Source organism: Ovis canadensis, chromosome 24 (assembly GCF_042477335.2).
Source record: "Ovis canadensis isolate MfBH-ARS-UI-01 breed Bighorn chromosome 24, ARS-UI_OviCan_v2, whole genome shotgun sequence".
Classification (NCBI taxonomy): Eukaryota; Metazoa; Chordata; class Mammalia; order Artiodactyla; family Bovidae; genus Ovis; species Ovis canadensis.
In genome coordinates, this window is record NC_091268.1 from 53,006,201 (window position 1) to 53,025,066 (window position 18,866).

The 18,866-nt window shown below is 52.4% G+C and overlaps 1 protein-coding gene across 2 annotated transcripts in view; it reads right to left on the reverse strand.

Moving 5' to 3' along the window:
- Positions 1–2,183: 2,183 nt before the first annotated feature.
- The window catches only part of LMTK2 (lemur tyrosine kinase 2), a 72,127-nt gene continuing 55,444 nt past the window's right edge, over positions 2,184–18,866 (reverse strand). For both annotated transcript variants that reach the window (XM_069569574.1, XM_069569575.1), the window contains exons 10-14: positions 16,434–16,583; positions 12,205–15,148; positions 4,060–4,192; positions 3,612–3,851; positions 2,184–2,841 (exon numbers count right to left, since the gene is read on the reverse strand). In XM_069569574.1, the coding sequence (XP_069425675.1) occupies positions 2,813–2,841; positions 3,612–3,851; positions 4,060–4,192; positions 12,205–15,148; positions 16,434–16,583 (3,496 nt within the window). In that variant the 3' untranslated portion in view covers positions 2,184–2,812. The remainder of the gene's footprint in view (positions 2,842–3,611; positions 3,852–4,059; positions 4,193–12,204; positions 15,149–16,433; positions 16,584–18,866) is intronic.

Below are 18,866 nucleotides of genomic sequence, written 5' to 3' on the forward strand. Positions count from 1 at the left end.
CCGTAAGTCATTAACCCCAGAGACACCCCATGGGAGGTGGTGATAAAAGGAAGAGGTTTTGAAAGGCGTTTTATGGCAGCAAGACAGAGAAAAAGACTTTTCTGAGATAAATCCATTTCCATAGAAACAATCGCCTGCACATTTAAAAATAGAACAGATGGGCTCTGTTCTCCATTCAGCCTCCTGGAGCTTCTTCAGCCTCAAGATGAACAGCTTCTCACCCAGACATGCAGACGGGTCTCAGGAGGATCTGGGGGGAGCACTTTTCCCACCCTTCTCTTTCCGGCTTGTGACTGAGTCACTGGATGACACAAGTTAACACCTAGCTAGGAAGGAGGTGAAGGATAGATTATCGTGGGGTTTAAGACATGTGAACTCCACCAAAGTAAGACAGATCCCAAAGGAGGTCAGGAAATACTGTTGTGAACCAGGTATGATGAACCTCACCGACATCGTCTAGAGAATTCCACCGATGTTTTTCCACTGCGTAACTGAGAACAGGAGTGGTTTAGAAACCCACTACTGGTAACCAACTGAGTAAAACGAAACTGAATCAAACAGCAAAGCATGTGCTGACATCTCAAAAATGGGCTGAAAATTTTAATCTACATAATTTCCTGTACATCATTTCCTGTGTATTGCTTGAGATTTTTCAGAAGAACATGTTAATTCACGTGTTTATTATAAATATAAAGTCTTCCCAACCATGCAACACCACACTAAGACCTACTATTCCAACCCTGCCCCCACCCCCTCGTATAAAATGTTTTTGGCAATTTATGAGTGATACAGACCTTAAATTAAAATGGGAATTACGTTGTTAAAATCTCCTTAATCGTACTGAAAAATGTACAGCCCCAAAGAATCAATAAATTTACCCTGGGCTGACTGTATAAGACTATATATACTATGGATCTGCTTGATTTTAGTCATTAGAGCTGAACTCCTTAAACCTATAATTTAAAAAAAAAAAAAACATAAACTAGTGTAATTGCATCTCATTTTTCTTTCAACCAAGATTGGTAGATGCAAAAATTCAGAACACACAGGAAGTCTCCATAGCAAGAAATTAAGAGTTACAACAGTTTTGGCAAAATTACCTCCTAATGCCCTGTTAGCTGTCTTTTCGACACACGCGCCCCCAGGTCCAGCTTGGCAGTATGCCGGGCTCACACGGGGGAGGGGAGGGGCGCTCCCGCCACCCGGAGTTGGCCTGCTCTGGAAAGTTATTGCTAGTATAAAAAGGGAGCAAGCCCGACTTGATAACGAAGGTCACGACGTACTACAGAAACTCTCGCCAGTGGACACAGCTGCATCGGGGCCCGACACCCTGCCCACAGCCCAAGGCCTGGAGGGTCGGCCCGGCGTCGTGCTAACACCAGGGAAGGACGTCAACAAGGAGACCCCCAGGGGAGCGGTCAGCGTGCGGGGCCCATGCTCCGGGGCTCCCCTGCCCACATGCCAGCCTCCCTCCGCACCGGTTCATGCTGCAGGCAAAGCAGAACTCAAGGACCGAAGGGTGAGGTCCACTTTTTGCCACGAACGCCGGGCTCTGGCCAACACCATGGCACTGCACTGGACGGGCTTGGTCCTTTCAGAGCAAGGGGAGAACCGGGGGCTTAACGCAGAAGGGAGGGGTCAGTGCAGGTGAGCCCAGGGTGACGGCCACTCGGGCCGCCCCAGGCCCCAACAGGGAGGACACGCTGCCTGCGGCGGCTCCCCGGTGTCCCGTGTCCCCCCTCACAGTCGAGGGGTGTAGTGAGTACCCATGGTTCCAGACACCAGCCTCACCCGGGCAAGACGTGATCCGGACTGGCTCTGGGGGCTGTGAGCAGCTCAACACCTCAAGTGCACAGACAGGAGGAGCCCAGACAGGCCTTGGCTCCCAGAGCCCTTCGTGGAGCAGCTTCTGTGGGCCTGAAGGCAGGCGTGACCACAGGGGCCCCGGGCCACCGCCACCTGCACTGCTTAAACCCAACACAGGGGACTCAGGCCCCAGCAGGGAAGGCGCTGGACGTGCCAACTGCAGCCAGCTCTGGGAACCACCCATGATTTGTACCAAGAGGGTTTTCTGAAAGGCGGGGGAGGGGCAAGTGGGAGAATCATACAGGGGGCTGCAAGACCCGTCAGCTCCTCAGAGAAGCCTCATCTGTAACAGGGACAGACCACCTTATAGAGAACAGACAGAGATGTGTTTCATTCAATCAACGAAACAGCGCAGTCTTTTCCGACTCATCAAAAATATTTCCTATAAGAACATAAAATACTAACATTCAGAATCATTTATCATTTACGAAAGAGTACCATATGTACAATTCCAACAATTTCTAAAGACAACATAACACTCAAAATACTTAAGCTTTACGAGTACCATGCAGAGCAAACAAACTATAAAACAGAAGAAAAAAAAATCAAACTAGTGGATAGCACCAGCTTGACCTGCCTTATTTTCCTTGAATAATTTAAGATTCTGTACAGTATCAGGAACTCTTAGGACATTTATCCACAGTGCAATTACAGAAAGCAATTAGTGATTTCTTTAAAAACAATAAATATGGCTCACTGGTGCCATTCCCCTTGTGGTCCGCAGGGCCCTGCACACGGACGGGACACACAGGTGTGGATGCGGAGGACACTCCACGTGGGAACCGGAAGCCACCTGGAGCCCACAGCCCCCACGTCGGCCCTTCCAGTGGGCAGGGGAGGCCTGGGTGGCAGCCGGTGCAGGAGAACTGGCCGGGCGCCGGCGGCCTCGTCCTGGCCCGGGACACTGCCGCCAGAACAACCTGGGTCCGAGGGGCCTAGGCATTGCCTAGTCTTTCTCTCCGTCTTCGCTGCTTCCTAGGAGAGAGCAAGCAAAGCTGGGTTTTTAAACAGATCATCAAAGGTAAAAATAGCATGGATGGCGTCTGATCTCCGCTGCAGAAAGAGGAACTGAAGCCAAAAGGGCGGCCCCCAGCCACCTGCCCGGCTGCCCTCGGCACCTGCGGGTGCTCCGGCTGACACGTGTGCGCACTCACACGCGGCTCCGTGTCAGGGCTCGGGGCCCCGAACATCTGCCCCGGCAGCGCAGGGATGGCGGCTGCTATCTAATCAGCACAGCGCGGCCGGGGACAAACAAGCGGCCTTTGTGTTTCAGAGTTATTGTTTGATCTGCAGACACCACATCAGAAAGTCTACCTACTAACCGCTATCTTCCGATCTAGCCGTGGGGGAGAAAAAGCTCCATATGCCCAGCGACCACCCCACGGGCCCTGCCCATTCCCCCTGCCTCCTGGTGTCACGCAAAGACCAGGACATAATGGTAAAATCAACATTCCCAGGGCAGGGCCCCAGTGCGTTTGGGCTCAAGGCCAACATCACAGCTAAGTGTTCTTCAGAGCCCTTCCCTTGGCGGGGGGAGAGACGGGAGCTGACAGCAAGGGAAAAGGGAGAAGAAAGGGGGGAGCAGCTCTGGTCCCCCGGCCCAGTGGGGCAGAGCCAGCAGGAAGCGGAGGACAGGCCCCGGAGCACGGGGCTGTGAGCCCTTCAGAGGGACCTGCACGACGCTCCCGGGGACGCCAGGACAGCCCCTCAGCCGGGCCGCCGCCCCAGCACCTCGGCCTCCTCACCTCCCTGCTCCATGTCCGAATCTGTGAGGTGCGTGAGCGAGAAGCTGGCGATGCTGGCGGGGGTGATGGAGAACCTGGAGTAGGGGGCTGCGTGCGGCCAGCTGGGCTCCGCGCTGCGGGGCGGCGGCGGGGAGAAGTACTTGGAGGTCTGAAGCGCCGGCTTGGAGCTGAGGAGGTGACTCGTCGTCCTTGACAGGAAAGGGTCTGGGGAGAAGTCGTCGTCCCACTCGAAGCCTCCGCCTGCAAGTAAGCCAGGACTCACCCTCCTCTCCCTGCCCAGGAGCGGAGCACGGGGAGGGGCCCACAGACCACCCTGGGCGCCCGCGCAGGCCGGCCCCCGCCCGGGTCAGGGGGGTCCCTGCAAACGGTATGTGGGGCCATCCTCAGGAACAGTTCACACCCCGCGGATCTTCCGCTGCGTTCTGAGCCGGCCCCCCGAGTGCGGTACCTTCTTCGTCGGTGGAGCTCTCGGAGTTCAGGCCCCGGCTCAGGTGCGGGGAGCCTGCCGCCGGCGCGGGGCTGCTCCGCTCCGGGCTGCGTGCGGCTCCCCCGCAGTGGCCCAGCTCTTTGGTCGGGGTTTCCTGAAAAACCCAACACAAGTCCCGTCGGCCCACGCCTGCTCTCGGGGGCGGGCTGAGCAGCTGTGACCCGTGCCTCCCACCCTGGGGCAGGCGGGGGCGAGCCCACACCCCTTCCCTCCCGCTGGACAGGCTCGGAAACCCCCGCAGACACATCAAGTGGCTCCAGGAGGCGGAGGAGGGCAGTGGGCAGGGCGAGGAGGACGCTGGAGTGAGGACACCAAGCCTGCCTGCCCACCGCACCCCCGACGCTTGGGTTCTGGCTCCAGATGCAGAAGGGGGTTTTTTGATGCTCAGAAAAGAGAGGAAATTCCAGATTTTTCTCTTTCCCCCGTCTCTTGCTCCCACCACCGGCTACCCCGGGGCCTGCGATCCAGAGGGCAGTGAGCTTCGTCTAAAGCTGGAGGAACGGGCGGGAGCAGAGGGCAGGGGAACCCTCACCCCCGCTGCCTTTCCCCCCGGTCCTCTGGTCTCGCAGCCACGCAGGGCAGTGTAGTAACCCAAATCCCATGCTCTGGCAGGAGAACCAAAAAGAGGAGGCCCAAGACACGGGACGGCCCAGGGGCTCCACAGGGAGCAGGGGGCTCAGCCCGGCTGCGCAGGGCAGGCCTGACCCCAAGCAGCTCACCAGGCTTTGGTGGTGGAACTGCGGGGGGACCACTGCCAAGGCCCAGTCTGGCCAAGGGGCGGTACACACCCAGGACAGGCTCACAGCACGGCAAAGGCTCTGAAAGGGGACCCCAGACCCAGGGAGGCTGAGTGGAACTCGCGACTTGAACCCAACTGGGTCAATGCCTTCTAGCACGAAAATATCTACATTCTCCACAGAGTCTATAAACAAGACAAAGAATCGGATAATGAAAAAATACAAGGTACAATCGAGAGTCACTCAGCAAACAAAGAATAAGGAAAACCTGGATTTACAGGAGAAAGGACAACCAGCAGATGCCAGCCAAGACATCCTTAGATGCTAGGATTACCTGAAGAAGACTGTTATAAACGCGCCCCCATACAGTAAGGGAAAACACTCAGGAAGTGAATGGGAACGTCTCAGCAAAAAGAGTGTAAAAATAACAGAATGCACATTTTGGAATAGAAAAATACAATCATCAAAATTTAAAACTTCACTGCTGCTGCGGCTTCGTCGCTTCAGCCGTATCCGACTCTGTGTGACCCCGTAGACGGCAGCCCACGAGGCTCCCCCGTCCCTGGGATCACTAGCTGGACTCAACAGCAGGATGGAGGTCAGAGAGGACATGATGTGCGCATGTGATCCTCAGAAACGATCCAACCTGAACAGCAGCGAGAACAGAGACTGGAGGGGAGAGGGGATGGAGCCTCAGGGCCTACAGACTAGTTGTTTGGTCACTAAGTCGTGTCCAACTCTTTTGCGACCCCATGGCCTGTAGCCTGCCAGGCTCCTCTGTCTGTGGGGTTTCCCAGGCAAGAATACTTGAGTGGGTTACAATTTCCTCCTCCAGGGGATCTTCCCAAACCAGGGATCGAACTCACATTTCCTGCATTGGCAGGCAGGTTCTTTACCACTGAGCCATCAGGGAAGCGCCTATATGAGAGAGACCAAAACTTATAACATTGGAGTCCCAGAGACACAGTGATATAAAATAAAATATATATATACATAAAATATATATGTGTATGTAAGAAATAATGCCTGGGAACTTCTGAAACCTGCTGAAAGACACAAAACTACGCGTTCAGAAAGCTCTATAATCTTAAAATGAAACAGAGAAATCTATGCCTGTAATCCAGAAACCCATAATCATACTCCTGAACGACAAAGACTCCTGAGGGCAGTCAGAGACGACGCTGAAAGGAAACACTGTGGCCTGAGGAGTCCACGCTCAGGAAAAATATCCTTAAGAAATGAGTGTGAAATACAGAGACTCTCAGGTGAAGAAAAACCAGGGGAATTTGTGGGGGGAAAAAAAAGCCAAACAAACAGAAGGGAAATGATAACAAAAAGGAAGCTGGAACGTAAGGAATGGACAAAGAACAGTGGTAACTACCTGAGTGAATATAACCCTATTCCTCTTCAGTTTCTTAAAGCATGTTTGATGACTGGAAGTAAAGCAGAGAGTGCTGTGTGATGGGGTGTTCAATGAATAAACATAAGACACTCTGGACCACTTGAAGAAAAGGTCTAGGAGAGGACGAAGGGCCAACAGAGCACGGAAGTTCCTACATTCCATTTGAAATGGTAAAACACCGATTCTAAGGAGGTCGTGAAATGTACGTACATTGTAACCCCAAGAATATTCCAGAAACTACACGTAAAGAAGATATATAGTAAAAAATGCAATAAATAAAAGATAAGACTAAAAACTGTTCCGATTACCAAAAGGAAAGCAAAAGAGAAGGAGACAATGAAGAACCAGTGGGACAAACAGGAACACTGAATAAAGCGGTGGACCTCTGTCCAAACTTGAATAATCCTATTAGACGTACGTGGCCTAAAAATACCAAGTAAAAGACAAAAGGGAGGAGGAAATGGCAACCCACTCCAGGATTCCTGTCTGGGAGATCCGGACAGAGGCGTGTGTCGGGCTCAGGCCACGGGGCCACAGGGGGTTGCACGTGACCTGATGACCAAACAACGAACAAAACGGCGACAAGCTTCAGAAGAGACTTTAGAAGCCGCCTAACCGTGCTATTCCGAAGCAGCTCCTGTTGACTACAAGGATGCAGGGGTGTACAGAGGCGGAAGAACAGCGACAGCATGCAATCACTAACCAAAAGAACGCCGGAGCAGCGCTATGACCATCAGACGAAGGAATAAGAATGATGCCACGGGATGACAGAAAGGGCAGTTCACCAGGATACAGTGATTTTAAACGTGTATGCAGCTAACAAGAGAATGAGGAACAGACACAGCAAAAAGGGACAGAAATGAAAAGAGAAACAGACAAATCCGTAATCACAGCCGAAGACTTCAACGAGTACTTCTCACTCAGGAAGAGAACAAGCAGAAACATCAGCAACAGTGCAGGAGAAAGGAACCAAGACCACGTGACATTTAGAGCAATCCGCCCACCAGAGGTGAAACACACATTCTCAGGTGCACATGGACCCTTTACCAGGATGGACCACATTCTGGCTCTGCAAACGGAACAACACATATGAAGGAATTAAAACCCTACAAAACATGTTCTCTGAACAAAACAGATTATACCAGAAATCAGTAACAGAAAGGTTAAAAAAAAAAAAACACCCTCCAACCCCTGGAAATTAAATAGTATTTTTTAAAATACGTAATCCTTGGGTCAAAGGGAAAGTCTCAAGGAAAATCAGAAAATATTTTGAATGAAAAACGCAACTTATTGCATTAAATGTTAACAACAGAACAAAAAAAAGGTCTCAAATTCCTTGCTTCTACTCTAAGAGTCTAGAAAAAGAGCAAAATAAATCCAAAGCAAGCAGAAGACACAAGATAAAATAGAAATTGATAAAATTAAAAAGAAAACAAAGGAAAACATTCCATGAAACCAAAAGCAGTTCTTCAGAGAGAGATCAATAAATCTGCACAATCTCTTCCCAGACGAGGAGGGAATACAGCTCTGACCCCTGACTGATGCCCGTGGGGCGAGGGCACTGATTCCTGCACAGCTGAGGATCCACCTGTAACTGTACCATTGCCCCTTGATATCCAAGGTTCCACATTCACAGACTCAACCAATCTTGGATCGTGTAGTATTTGGTAGGTGTTTAGTGAAAAAACCCACATGTAAGTGGACCCACACCGTTCAAACCTGTGTTATTCAATCGACTGTGACTTTTCAGCTCGCTTTATGAGACCAGCATTACCTTGACACCAAACCAAAGACGGCACCAGAGTAGAGTCAGCCAAGTAGTAAAACACCCCCCAAAATTACAGACCAATATGCAGACCTCATGAAATCCTCAACAACATAACCAGCAAATTAAATCCAGCAAATCAAACATGTAACAAGAATACCTTACAACCAAGTGGGCTTTACTTTCCAGGAATGCAAGGCTCATTAAATATTGAAAAATCAATCAATGTTATGTAAACCCTCTACTGAACACCGTCCTGGAAGGACACTGCTAGGAAGCTAGTGTAATAAGGTAAGAAAAAGAAATGAAAGAGATACAGTTTGCAAAAAATACACAAACCTGTTCCTATTTGCAGGCAACATGCTTGATTGTGTAGAAAACCACAAGGAATTTGAAAACAAAATTCCTAGAACTGATAAATCAGTCAGCAGGATAGAAAGTCAACATATAAAAATCAACCACATTTCTGTATACTGGCAAGGAGCAAATGGAAGCCAAAATTTTGGTAAGAGGGAAGATACACAGATCAATGGAATAGAGCAGAAAGTCCAGAAACAGATCCATTAAAAAAAAAAAATATGGCCATTTAACTTTTGATGAAGGTGCAAAAGCAATTCAATGGATAGAGAACAGTCTTTTCAACCAAGTGGACATCCATCTGGACACAAAACAATGAACCCCAACCTAAACATTATACAAAAACTCTCAAAATGTGTAACAGATCTAAATGAAAAATGCAAAACTATGTAAAACTTTTAGAGAAAATATTCAGGAGTTAGGGTTTGGTGAAGAACTTAGACATGATACCTAAAGCATGATCCATAAACAGAAAAAAAAAATTATAAACTGGAATCCATCAAAATTTAAAAACCTTGCTCTGTGAAAGATAAGCTATAGATTGGGAGTAGTATTTCCAAGCCATATATCTGACAAAGGACTCTTACCTAGAACTTACAAAGAATTTCCAAAACTCAAAGAACACAGAGAATTCAACTAGAAAATGGGCAAAAGGGCCATTCACTGAGCATATGGATGGCAGAGCAGCACATGAAGAGACAGGCAGCATCCTGATCCAAGAGGCAGATGCAGCTTAAGGCCACGACGAAGCACTGCTTCACATCTGTTAGCAAAGCTAGGATAAAAATGATGGGAATTCCCTGGCAGAAATTTCTAAGACGCGGTGCTCTCACCGCCACGGGCCTGCGTCCGTTCCCGGCCTGGGGATCTCAGGTCCCACAGGCCGCACGGCGCAGCCAAAGCAAAACAAACAAGACACGGGAAGCGAGATCGCACATGCGCTGTCCGGAATGAAAGCTGATGCAGCCACTCTGGGAACCAGTTTGTCATCTTCCTTAAAAACTAAACACGCGCTCTAAACCAACTATTGCCATTGTTCAGTCACTAGGTCAACTCTGCAACCCCATGGACCGCAGCATACCAGGCTTCCCTGTCCCACACACACACATCATACAACCCAACAATCACACTCCTGGGCCTTTATCTCAGAAAAGGTAAACATTGTGTCCACACAAAAACCTACCAACAGTTCTTCAAAGCAGCTTTATTTGTGACAGCCCCAAAGCGGAAAAACCAAAATGTGTTTTTGCAGGTAAATGGTTAAAATGATCACATGTCCACAAGATGGAACACGTCTAAAAGGAAGGGTCTACTGCAACAAGCAACAGCTTCCACGGCTCAGGGGAACTGCACTCCGCGCGGAAACAGGCAGCCTCCAAGGTTGCGTGCTGTGTCACACACGCTGCTGGTGGGGATGTGCAATGACACAGCGGGGATCAGGGGTGCAAGAGCAAGCACGGGGCATCTTCCGGGGTGAGGGAGCGGCGTCTCTCATGGTTCTGGGGAGTGTGACACGGACGCTGAAGTTTTACAGCATTGTACAAAGAAAAAGGGGTCAATTTTACTGTTTAACTTTTAAAAAGATTTAAGAAAATAATAAAAACAGTTGGTATAAATACTGGCCAGCAGATTAATGAACAAAATGTAACATCCACACAAAGGAACGCCCCTCAGTGATGCACACGCGGCAGTGGGGACTCCCTGACGCTTCAGACTGAGTGAGGCTCTGGACACTCAAGGTCACACACGGTCTAATCCCGCCGCCTGGCCTCCCGGGCGGCTCAGCCGTAGCGGACCTGCCGCCCAGCACATGAGACGTGGGTTCCATCTCTGGGTCGGGAAGATCCCCTGGAGAAGGAAATGGCAACCCACTCCAGTCTTCTTGCCTGGGAAATCCCGGGGACAGAGGAGCCTGGCGGGCTATACTCTGTTCTAAGAGAGCCGGACACGACTTAATGACTAAACGGCACCACCACTCCTGCCACTTACACAGAAGCAGCTCAGCGGCTGCCAAGGGAGGGATGTGCGGGAACCAGGGACTTTGTGGGGATGGAAGAGTACTATTACTCTAAGGAGGCCCTTATGGAGAGCACTCCCGTGTGTGTGTGTGTTGGGGGCGGTGGTGTGAAGCAGTAAGAATTACAGACAAGTTTTGTTTTCTTGAATGCTTTTCAGCACTTAGTTTCTAGTGTGTGTATGTGAGTGAAGCGGTAGCAATTACTGGTAAGTTTGGTTTTCTTGAGTGTTTTTCTGTTCTTTAAATTGAAGAAAAATCTTTCCTGACAAAGTATTCTTCCTTATGCTCACTGCATTTTTTTTCTTTTTGAAGGAACATGTCCTTGTAAACCAAATGAACTAAAGAAATGCAACACACAGATCCCCAGCTCCCCCATCTGCCCCAGGACCTCACAGAGTCTGGGGGCTCTGGGCTGTGACACTACCTCCCACACTGCCAGGCCTGGGCCCTGTTGTCATAGTGACCAGCACTGGGATGCTGACAGGCTGATGGTGTGACCGTATGTCACCTTACCTGCAAGTAAGCATCACCATCCACTGTGATGGCCTTGGGAATGCTCTGAGACCAGAGGGGGCAGTGCAAAAGCGCAGGGTCAAACACGCCACCAGGCTCATGGAAGGGCCCGTGAGGAATGCTGGGAGACCCCCACTGCACAGCAAAGCTAAGGAGACCCTGCGTGGGAAGGGTGGCACCCAGACATTCACTTGCTGGGCTGTGATGTCACAAGAAAGTTGAGTCAGCGATCACCAAGCACCCGCTGAGCCAACGGGGAAATACCCGAGGCAGAGCTGCCAAAACCCACGATGCTCAGTGAAAACTCTGGAGCTAAGGAACTCAAACCACTTAAAAACCAAACCACCTCAAAATAGGCTCATGAAGCTGTACAGCAAGAGCAGGAAGGAACCTACCAGCCATCAGTCTGAACCCACGGGCAGCTACGACTCCATGGAAGCTGCATGGGACCAACTGGCCACTGCAGAAGATTTTCAGGACTTTCTTTGGGACCTGACCCACTTTTCCACTCTATGACAAATCTCACACCTACTGAGCGTGTCTCACACCCAATTTCCGTACCTTTGTTCTCATGCCTTGAGTCTGGCTCTTATGCGATCCTGCTTGGTCTCCAGAACCCATCAAAACAACACGCCCTCCCCACCAAGTCACCACACAAGTGCAGCCCTTCCGTAGGCCAGGCGGCGGCTTCCACGGGGGCTGAGTCCACCTCACTGCTGCAACGAGACCCCCAGACATCTTCCCCAGCGCCTGCCCACACTGCTCACAACACACAATTCATAACTCTCGTTATTCCACCTACAGGTCATCCGCTCTGTGAGGGGAACAATTCAAGTGCACCGAGAAGGTGAAGAAAGGCACACGAGAATTTAAACAGCTTTTGACAAAACACAACTTTGAGGCCAGGGGATCCCTTCTCGCCCCACTCCACAGGCACCACTGCTGTCGGTGTCTCCAGGGCTACATGTGAGGCTTGGACGGTTCCAGCCACCCCTGGGCTCTGGGCACTGCTGCCGACCGCCTGCGGACACTCGTCTGCTCTGGAAAGGACGAGTGACTGGGCGGGGCTCTGCCAGGACACCTAGGAGGAGCACGCAGACCACTACCCTTCACATGACAGGAGCTCCCAGTGCAGACCTCACTCCTGCGTGTTCTTGGAACTGACGCTGTAACCACCCCCAAATTCCTTTTCCTGAGAAATCACAAAACAATCAGTGTCCTCAGACCGGCAGTCAGAAAACCCTAGCACGCTCGTTGCCCCGACACGTGCTGGAATCTCCAACATGACAACCCGGAGGGGACAGGGAACAGATACCTGGTCAAAGAGATAGACTGTGACATCATCGAAAAACGTCACTGCCTTCCTCTCCCTCCTGCAGCCGGGCGGTGGGTCTGAGGGCTTCAGCAGGCTCCGCAGATGGAGGCCGTCCTCGCGGCTGAGGACCACGGGCACCGGGTGCTCGGCCTCGTCCTCGGACTCGGAACTCAGGCTGTGCAGGGTGAAGGCCCGCAGGTCCTCGTCCGAGTCTTCACTGTTCTCGTCCTCCTCGTCAGCGTCCATCCCATCCTCGGCGAGGTCCAGCATGCCCGACACGCCAAGCTTCCCCAGGTACTTTCCCTCCACGTCCGGTTCCTTCAGCTTGGGGCCCTCGGAGTGGCTGCACAAGGCCTTCTCTGGCGTCGGGGCCATGGGGCCGCTGCAGCGGAGCGGGGCGTGGGTCAGCGCCAGGAGTTCGTCGGTGTTGGTGCCGGTGGAAGCCAGCGTGCAGGGGGGCTCCTCGGGGGCCTCGAGGTCATCCCCGCTGCTCAGCTCCGAGTTCTGCAGACTCGAGGGGCTGCCGGCCTCATCATCGGGGGGAAGTGTGTGTGTGGGAGCATCAGGGGGAGCTGGTTCTGCGGGTTCTCTGGATTCCAAGTGATGGGAGTTCTGCGGAGCAGGACAGCTAGGGTCAGGAGGGCTGCTGCTGGTGTCCAGGCAGCTGTCCAGGGGGCCAGGACTCTGCGGCAGGACCCCGGGCTCAGGCAGGGGCTGGTCCGCTCCCAGGTTCGACGCCGAGGTGCCCGGGGTTCCCTCCGACCTCCTGTCGGGCTCAGAGTCGTTGTCTGAGAAGTACGCAGAGTCTCGGTGTGAGCCCTGGGACGCAGGCGCAGCAGTCTGCGAGGTCGCCTCCGTGCCTCTGTGGCCATCAGCGGCGTCTGAGATGACGATGACAGGCTTGGGAGGCAGCCCGGTGGGCACGCTCTCACCCACCGAGGCTGTGTCGGGCGCCACGGCACCCTCGGGGGCCGGGTGCAGCGTCCACTCGGGGGACTCCAGGTTCTCCGTCTCGTAGCCGCTGTCCGCTGGCTTGTCGGGGGTCAGGAGTTTCTGTGGTGCATGAGGGCCTAAGGAGCCCAGGAAAGCCTCATGGACATCCACCGAATCCAGGGAGTCCGGGGTCTCCGTGGATGGCTCGGAAGGGGGGCCAGGCGCCGACAAGCTGTCCTCCAGGAGGCTGTCCTGACTGGCCGAGTCTGAGGAGAAGGCAGACACCAAGCCGCCCTCCTCTGCAGCAGCATCTTTATGACCCAGCTGCCCCAGCGCCTCCGCGGCCTCCCGGGCTCTCTCCCGTGGGCCTCGAGGGCCGTGATCTTCCAAAGGCGGCTGGTTTTTTAAGTTCTGCCTCGATTCTGGAAGGCCGTTCCCTATACTCACCTTGCTGGTGGGGGTGTCCTGGACCAGGCTGGGGTCACTCTGGGTCAGGCTCACGGCCCCCTCCCCGATCTGAGTCAGGGCTGGGGACCCGCTGCCGGTGGGGGCGGGGGTGTCCAACGGGGCGCACGTGAAGTCTGGGTTTGCCTCTCGGCAGGTGCTGTCTTCACAGACACCGCCCTCTGGACATGTGGGCCTGGCTCCGCCCTGCTTCAGAGCCGCCCCTGGGGGCACATCGTGAGGCGGCCCCTGGGTTTCGAGCGAGGTAGGAGGTACCTGCGGCGGTAGGGAGCAAGGTGAGGCCGCTGCCCCAGCACCACCCTTGGGCGCTGCGCCCGACTCCTTGTCCTGCATGCTGACGCTCTCCTGCAGTGAAGAGTCCGGTTTATTTTCAGCAAACTTAGGCTCAGTCTCTACAGACTTTCTACTGGGAGTTTCTAACATGGATTCAGGAAAGCCAGCATTTCTGAGTTCTGTCTGCAGATCACTTACATGCTCTTTGCTGGACAAAGAGTCTTTCAGTAAGTTCTTCTCCTGAAGAAATAAAAAGTTTTCTGACAACTCTTCAGTGTCCAGCTGATCAAAACCATCTTGGTGTACGAGTTTGTTTGTGGAGTAAAGAGGCTCGCAGTCAAAAAGCTTACGGGGCTTTTCCTTCTCCAAGTGGCGGGCGATTACGGACTCTTTGGGGTCATCCAAACTTGAACTCAGGGTGGGAGGCTTAAAGTCAGCTTGGATTCCATTTAGTTCCATCAAGTCAAATATTTTTTGGTGACTGGGCAAAGCCTCTGACTTCTCAAGGTCATTAAATAAACTGTTGAAAGGGCTCTCAGGGCCCTTGGTGCTGGGCGCCTCCTCGGGTCTGCTGGCGTCTTTGGGGTCTGCACTGTTCTGGAAGAAATCCTCCTCTGTACTGGACTCCTCAAGCTCCAGGCTCCTGAGTGTCAGACACTGGGATGCGCCATCCCCAAGCCTCTCAGGATTATCCATCTCTGTCGTGAGCAGAGCAGGCGGGTAATCTAGCTCCAAGTTGCTACGGCTTTTTTCTTCTAACTGGATGTAGTAGTCGCTTCCGACAGAAAGGTTGTGGGCGTCGAAAACGGGCACCACCCCGGGGGCCCGCAGGGGGACATCCTGGCCACTGTCATCCTGCTTGCCAGGACCAGGGTCTGAGAGCGAGCTCTCGAATGCTTCCGTGGGGAAGAAGATGCTGGTGTAGGACAATGCTTCATCCGGGGGGCCCCGGCTACGCTCGTCGAAATGGTCGTGCTTGGCCGCCTCCCAGACGTACTCGAAGCTCAGGCCTTGGCTGGTCTCGGTCACAGTGAGGACCTCCTCCATCTCTCGGCCTAGCCGGTCCCTGGTGAAGTGGTCGAGGATGGGGAAGGCGGCGTTACTTGCAGCATCTCTGCTGTTTGCGGTGGGCTTGAGCGCGTTCCACTGCTGCTCAAAGTCCACTTCCGGGTCCCTCTGGCTTTGCATCCTCAGGTAGGTGAGCAGCCTGTGCACGTCCTCCGCTGCTGGCCGCTTGTCTGGGGACAGCCAGCAGAACTGCAGGACTTCATACCTGAGAAAGACGGACAGGAGATTAGTGGACAGATGACAAATTGTTTTAAAACAAGAAAAGACCTCACAAGGACCCCCTAGGCCAGCTCAACACCCCAGAAGTCCCAACACTGAATCACCTTGCTGGCCATCGGCCAGAGTCTGGCTCATGGTGAGCTCTGGGGGAAAGTGGAAATGGAGCGCGAGAAAATCTGACCACTGATCTTCTGCGTCCTTAGGACCCTGTGCAGCATCACCGCAATTCTTCCGGCCTTGTTGTTTGTTCTTCTGGCGTTTTCCAGGCACTCAGCCACTGAATTTACAAGCAGCCCTAAAATGCTCTCCTCTGAACACAACCGCCATCGGTCTCCTGCTTGGTCAGGGATGCACAGGTCTCACGCATCAGGCTCCCTCTCCCTACTCTGCGAGGACTCACACAGGCGCACGCCATGGGGGCTGCTCTCTAACGACTCCCCCGACAGAAAGGAGCCCCACGACCTTCTGCAGCACATGCTTCCCTCAGGCCACCAAAGGAGCGGTGGGCGGAGGGCAAGAGCAGAGACAGAAGCCCAGAGCAGGCGGCAGCCAGGAGCTGGCCTTCAAGGGGGTGGCTGAACATGGGCAACGCCCTAAACTGCGGCCGCGAGTGGAAGGGAAGACAGGACAACAATGTCGCAGTGTTAAATTTACGGCATAAACATCCAGTTATTCTGGGTGGGTTAGTTCTAGCAAGTCGGGTGAGGGGCTGAGCAGTGCCCATACAGAAGGGCAACCAGGTGCAGGGGCAAGGCCCGCTGAGTACCGGGTGACGCTGACAGGGGCCTCAACACAGGGGGGCCCGACTCTAACTGGAAACCAAGGTAAGAACGGGTCTGGAGACTCTTAAGAAGTAAATTTGTTTTTGCAAAGGTCAACACACATTATGCAAACTGCCTCAGGTGCCAATTCAAACTCGATCACGGCTATGCTACCTGTCTCGTCACACGCTGGGTGTCGCACATACGGCCTCGTTCAAAAACAATTCCACAATAGCAAATGCCCTTAAACTGATTCTTAGAATTAACTCAGACTTAACAAGTTTCTTATTGCATGTGTAAGACTGAAATTCCTGCTGGTTCTACACTTTTTTTTTTTAAAACAGTATTACATTTTAAAAACTGGATGTTAATTCTAAAATCAGTCATAAATAATATATAAATGATTGCTTTTCGTAACACTTATTGTTGAAAATCAGGGAATATATAACTAAGACTCGTGGAGACAGAATTTCTTCACCTTCTGAGAGAAGGTGACATGAAGTTACCCACCATCTGTCGGAGTAGGGCTGCTCCAGCTGGGGCTTTGGGAGTTTCGTGTCTCTCTCTCGAATGACCTGGTTGAGAACATCTAAGTTGGAGAGGTTGGAATAAGGCTGAGCAGCATTCTCAAAGAGCTCCCAAAGCGTCACACCCAGGGACCTGTGGGGGAATAAAAAAGCACATCTTTCTCTCTTCAGATGCTGAATTTTTAATACCCACAGTTTTACGTGTACAGTCATTAGTCATTTCAAGCACAAGGGTCTACGGAAGAGGTTATTCAAGACAGCTCTTTAACATGACTTAAAAAGCAAGCACTTCTATGAAGATGTGGACCACAGCAAGAACGCCTCCTCAGACTGACTGACAGAATGTTCCTTTAGGAGTTCCGGCCAAGGTAAAAAAAAAATAGATGGAGCTAGAGGGAGTAATCACAGGGAAGCATTCAAATGACTGTCACCTTTAAAACTCAAGGAATCGTGAAGATCATCACAAGGGCCTTGGAAGGGTCGGCAGCATGGCTAGATACAGGGTAAGCACCTGGGATTCTGAGGGTTTTGGTGGCAGGGGGGAGTCCCATTCACAACAGTAGTAAGCAGTGGAACTTCCAACGTGACCAAGTCTTCCCTGTTGACCTGTGTGTCTCCTATTGTAGTTATTCTGAGTATCCAGGGCTTTCTGCTATCAGGAAGGACGACTCTTCACTGCTTGGCGGAAGAGGCCACCTGCCCGGGTCACTCACTGCCTGTGGGTGCTGTCCCCACAGGCAAGGGATCACCTTCTCTGTACCTGCCCCACCCTGTCCCCTCGGAAATGGCCTTTGCTGGTGGGTCGGGGGGATATGTCCTCTACGTGGTCTCCATGTTCCTTCCCACCACTCCCCCTCCCATCGTGTGTTACAAGCTGTTTTCTGCAGCGGCTCCTAGACCTGGCTGATCGACTGTGTCACCCGGACGCTGGTACTGACCACCCACCCCCGAGGGCTCTTAGCTGGCAGATGCAGGCATGGCTGCAGGCTTAAAAAGCTCTCATGTGACTTTGACTCCCGTCAGACGCAGCTACTGATGAGTCACATGACGATGGCTGATACCCACCAGAATAATAAGCTGTATTTGAATACATCAATCTATTATTTGACACCGCAGAGTACAATATAACTGATGAGTTAAATTCTCTTTACGCTCATCTCACAAATCAGTGAGTAAATCAACATATTCAGTATCTAGGTGGAGAGGGCATTTCTATCAAGGAAATAAAAGAACCCGAATCTCTAGTCCAGTTCAAGAAGGGAGATGTGCCCTTGGCACAGAACTGCTAGGAGCAGAGGGATATCTTGGATAAAAGAAGTTTAAGACACTGTCAATGACTTTAGGGAATTACCAACTTATTCAACTAAGGAAAATAAAAAGTTTGCATGAAATGCTAAAGACTGCAAAGGCAGCCTCTGACCGGGGCACAGTGAGTGTTTTCAGTATCTGATCTGATCCTGGGCAAGTACCTCTGCCGACCTCAGCTTCTCCAGACCCCTGAGGCCCTTTCTCTCTCCTCATAAGGCCTGTTCCTGAACCAGCCCTCTCCTCAGCCCTTCCCCTGCTCTTCAGAGAAAATGAGGCCTGGGCTTTCTCAGCTCCCCACTCCTAACACCTCTCTCCAGCATCCCTCGTGCGTCTCCTCACGCAGACCACCAAGGAAGATGAGACGTATCCCCCTCTTCAAGGCCCATCCTGCGGCTCCCTATTCCCTCATCTTTCTGCCCAGTCTCCTCAGGAAAAGCGGTATCAGCCACTGCCCACCATTCCCTGTCTCCCTAAGGACCAGCAGCCTGCTTTCTTCTGGGAGGAAAAATGTCCTGTAGCTCTTCTCCCCTCTTCCACCAAACTCATGGAACCAAGACCCTCAGGTTCACCCCCAGCAAAGGGCAGTGTGGTCCTTGCCTCGGGCAGAAGCTGACGCCACTGCCAGCCCTGCCGCCAGGGCTTCTCACCCCATCAGAAGCAAGGGGCAGGCTCTGTCTCTGGGAACGCAGGCTAAGTCTTCAGGTCAATCACCCCACTGAGAACAGTAACAATATGGACGATGCATGAAAAGCAACTTCTTATGAAACATATCGAACAACAGAGAAGCTGGCAGGGAACTCACTGGACAGAATCTGGAGCTCAGAGAACAAAGGGGAGCGCCACACGGCGTCTGACCGTGGTGCCTGCCGGAGCACAGGGCCTGCGTGCCTGCGTCTGTGGTGAGCAAGGCTCGACGGTGCACAGGCCCAAGCCCTGGCCCTGCCCAACAGGGGGCCTCACAGAGCCGTCCTCACCATGGTGGGGACAAACCCGCCCCCCAGGAGTCTGGGGGGCAAGCTGGCTTGGCACCGAGGCCCTGTGAGTGAGTGCATGTGTGTGACTGTGAGTGTGTGTGTACATGTGTGTTGAGTACAATTGTGTGTGTGTG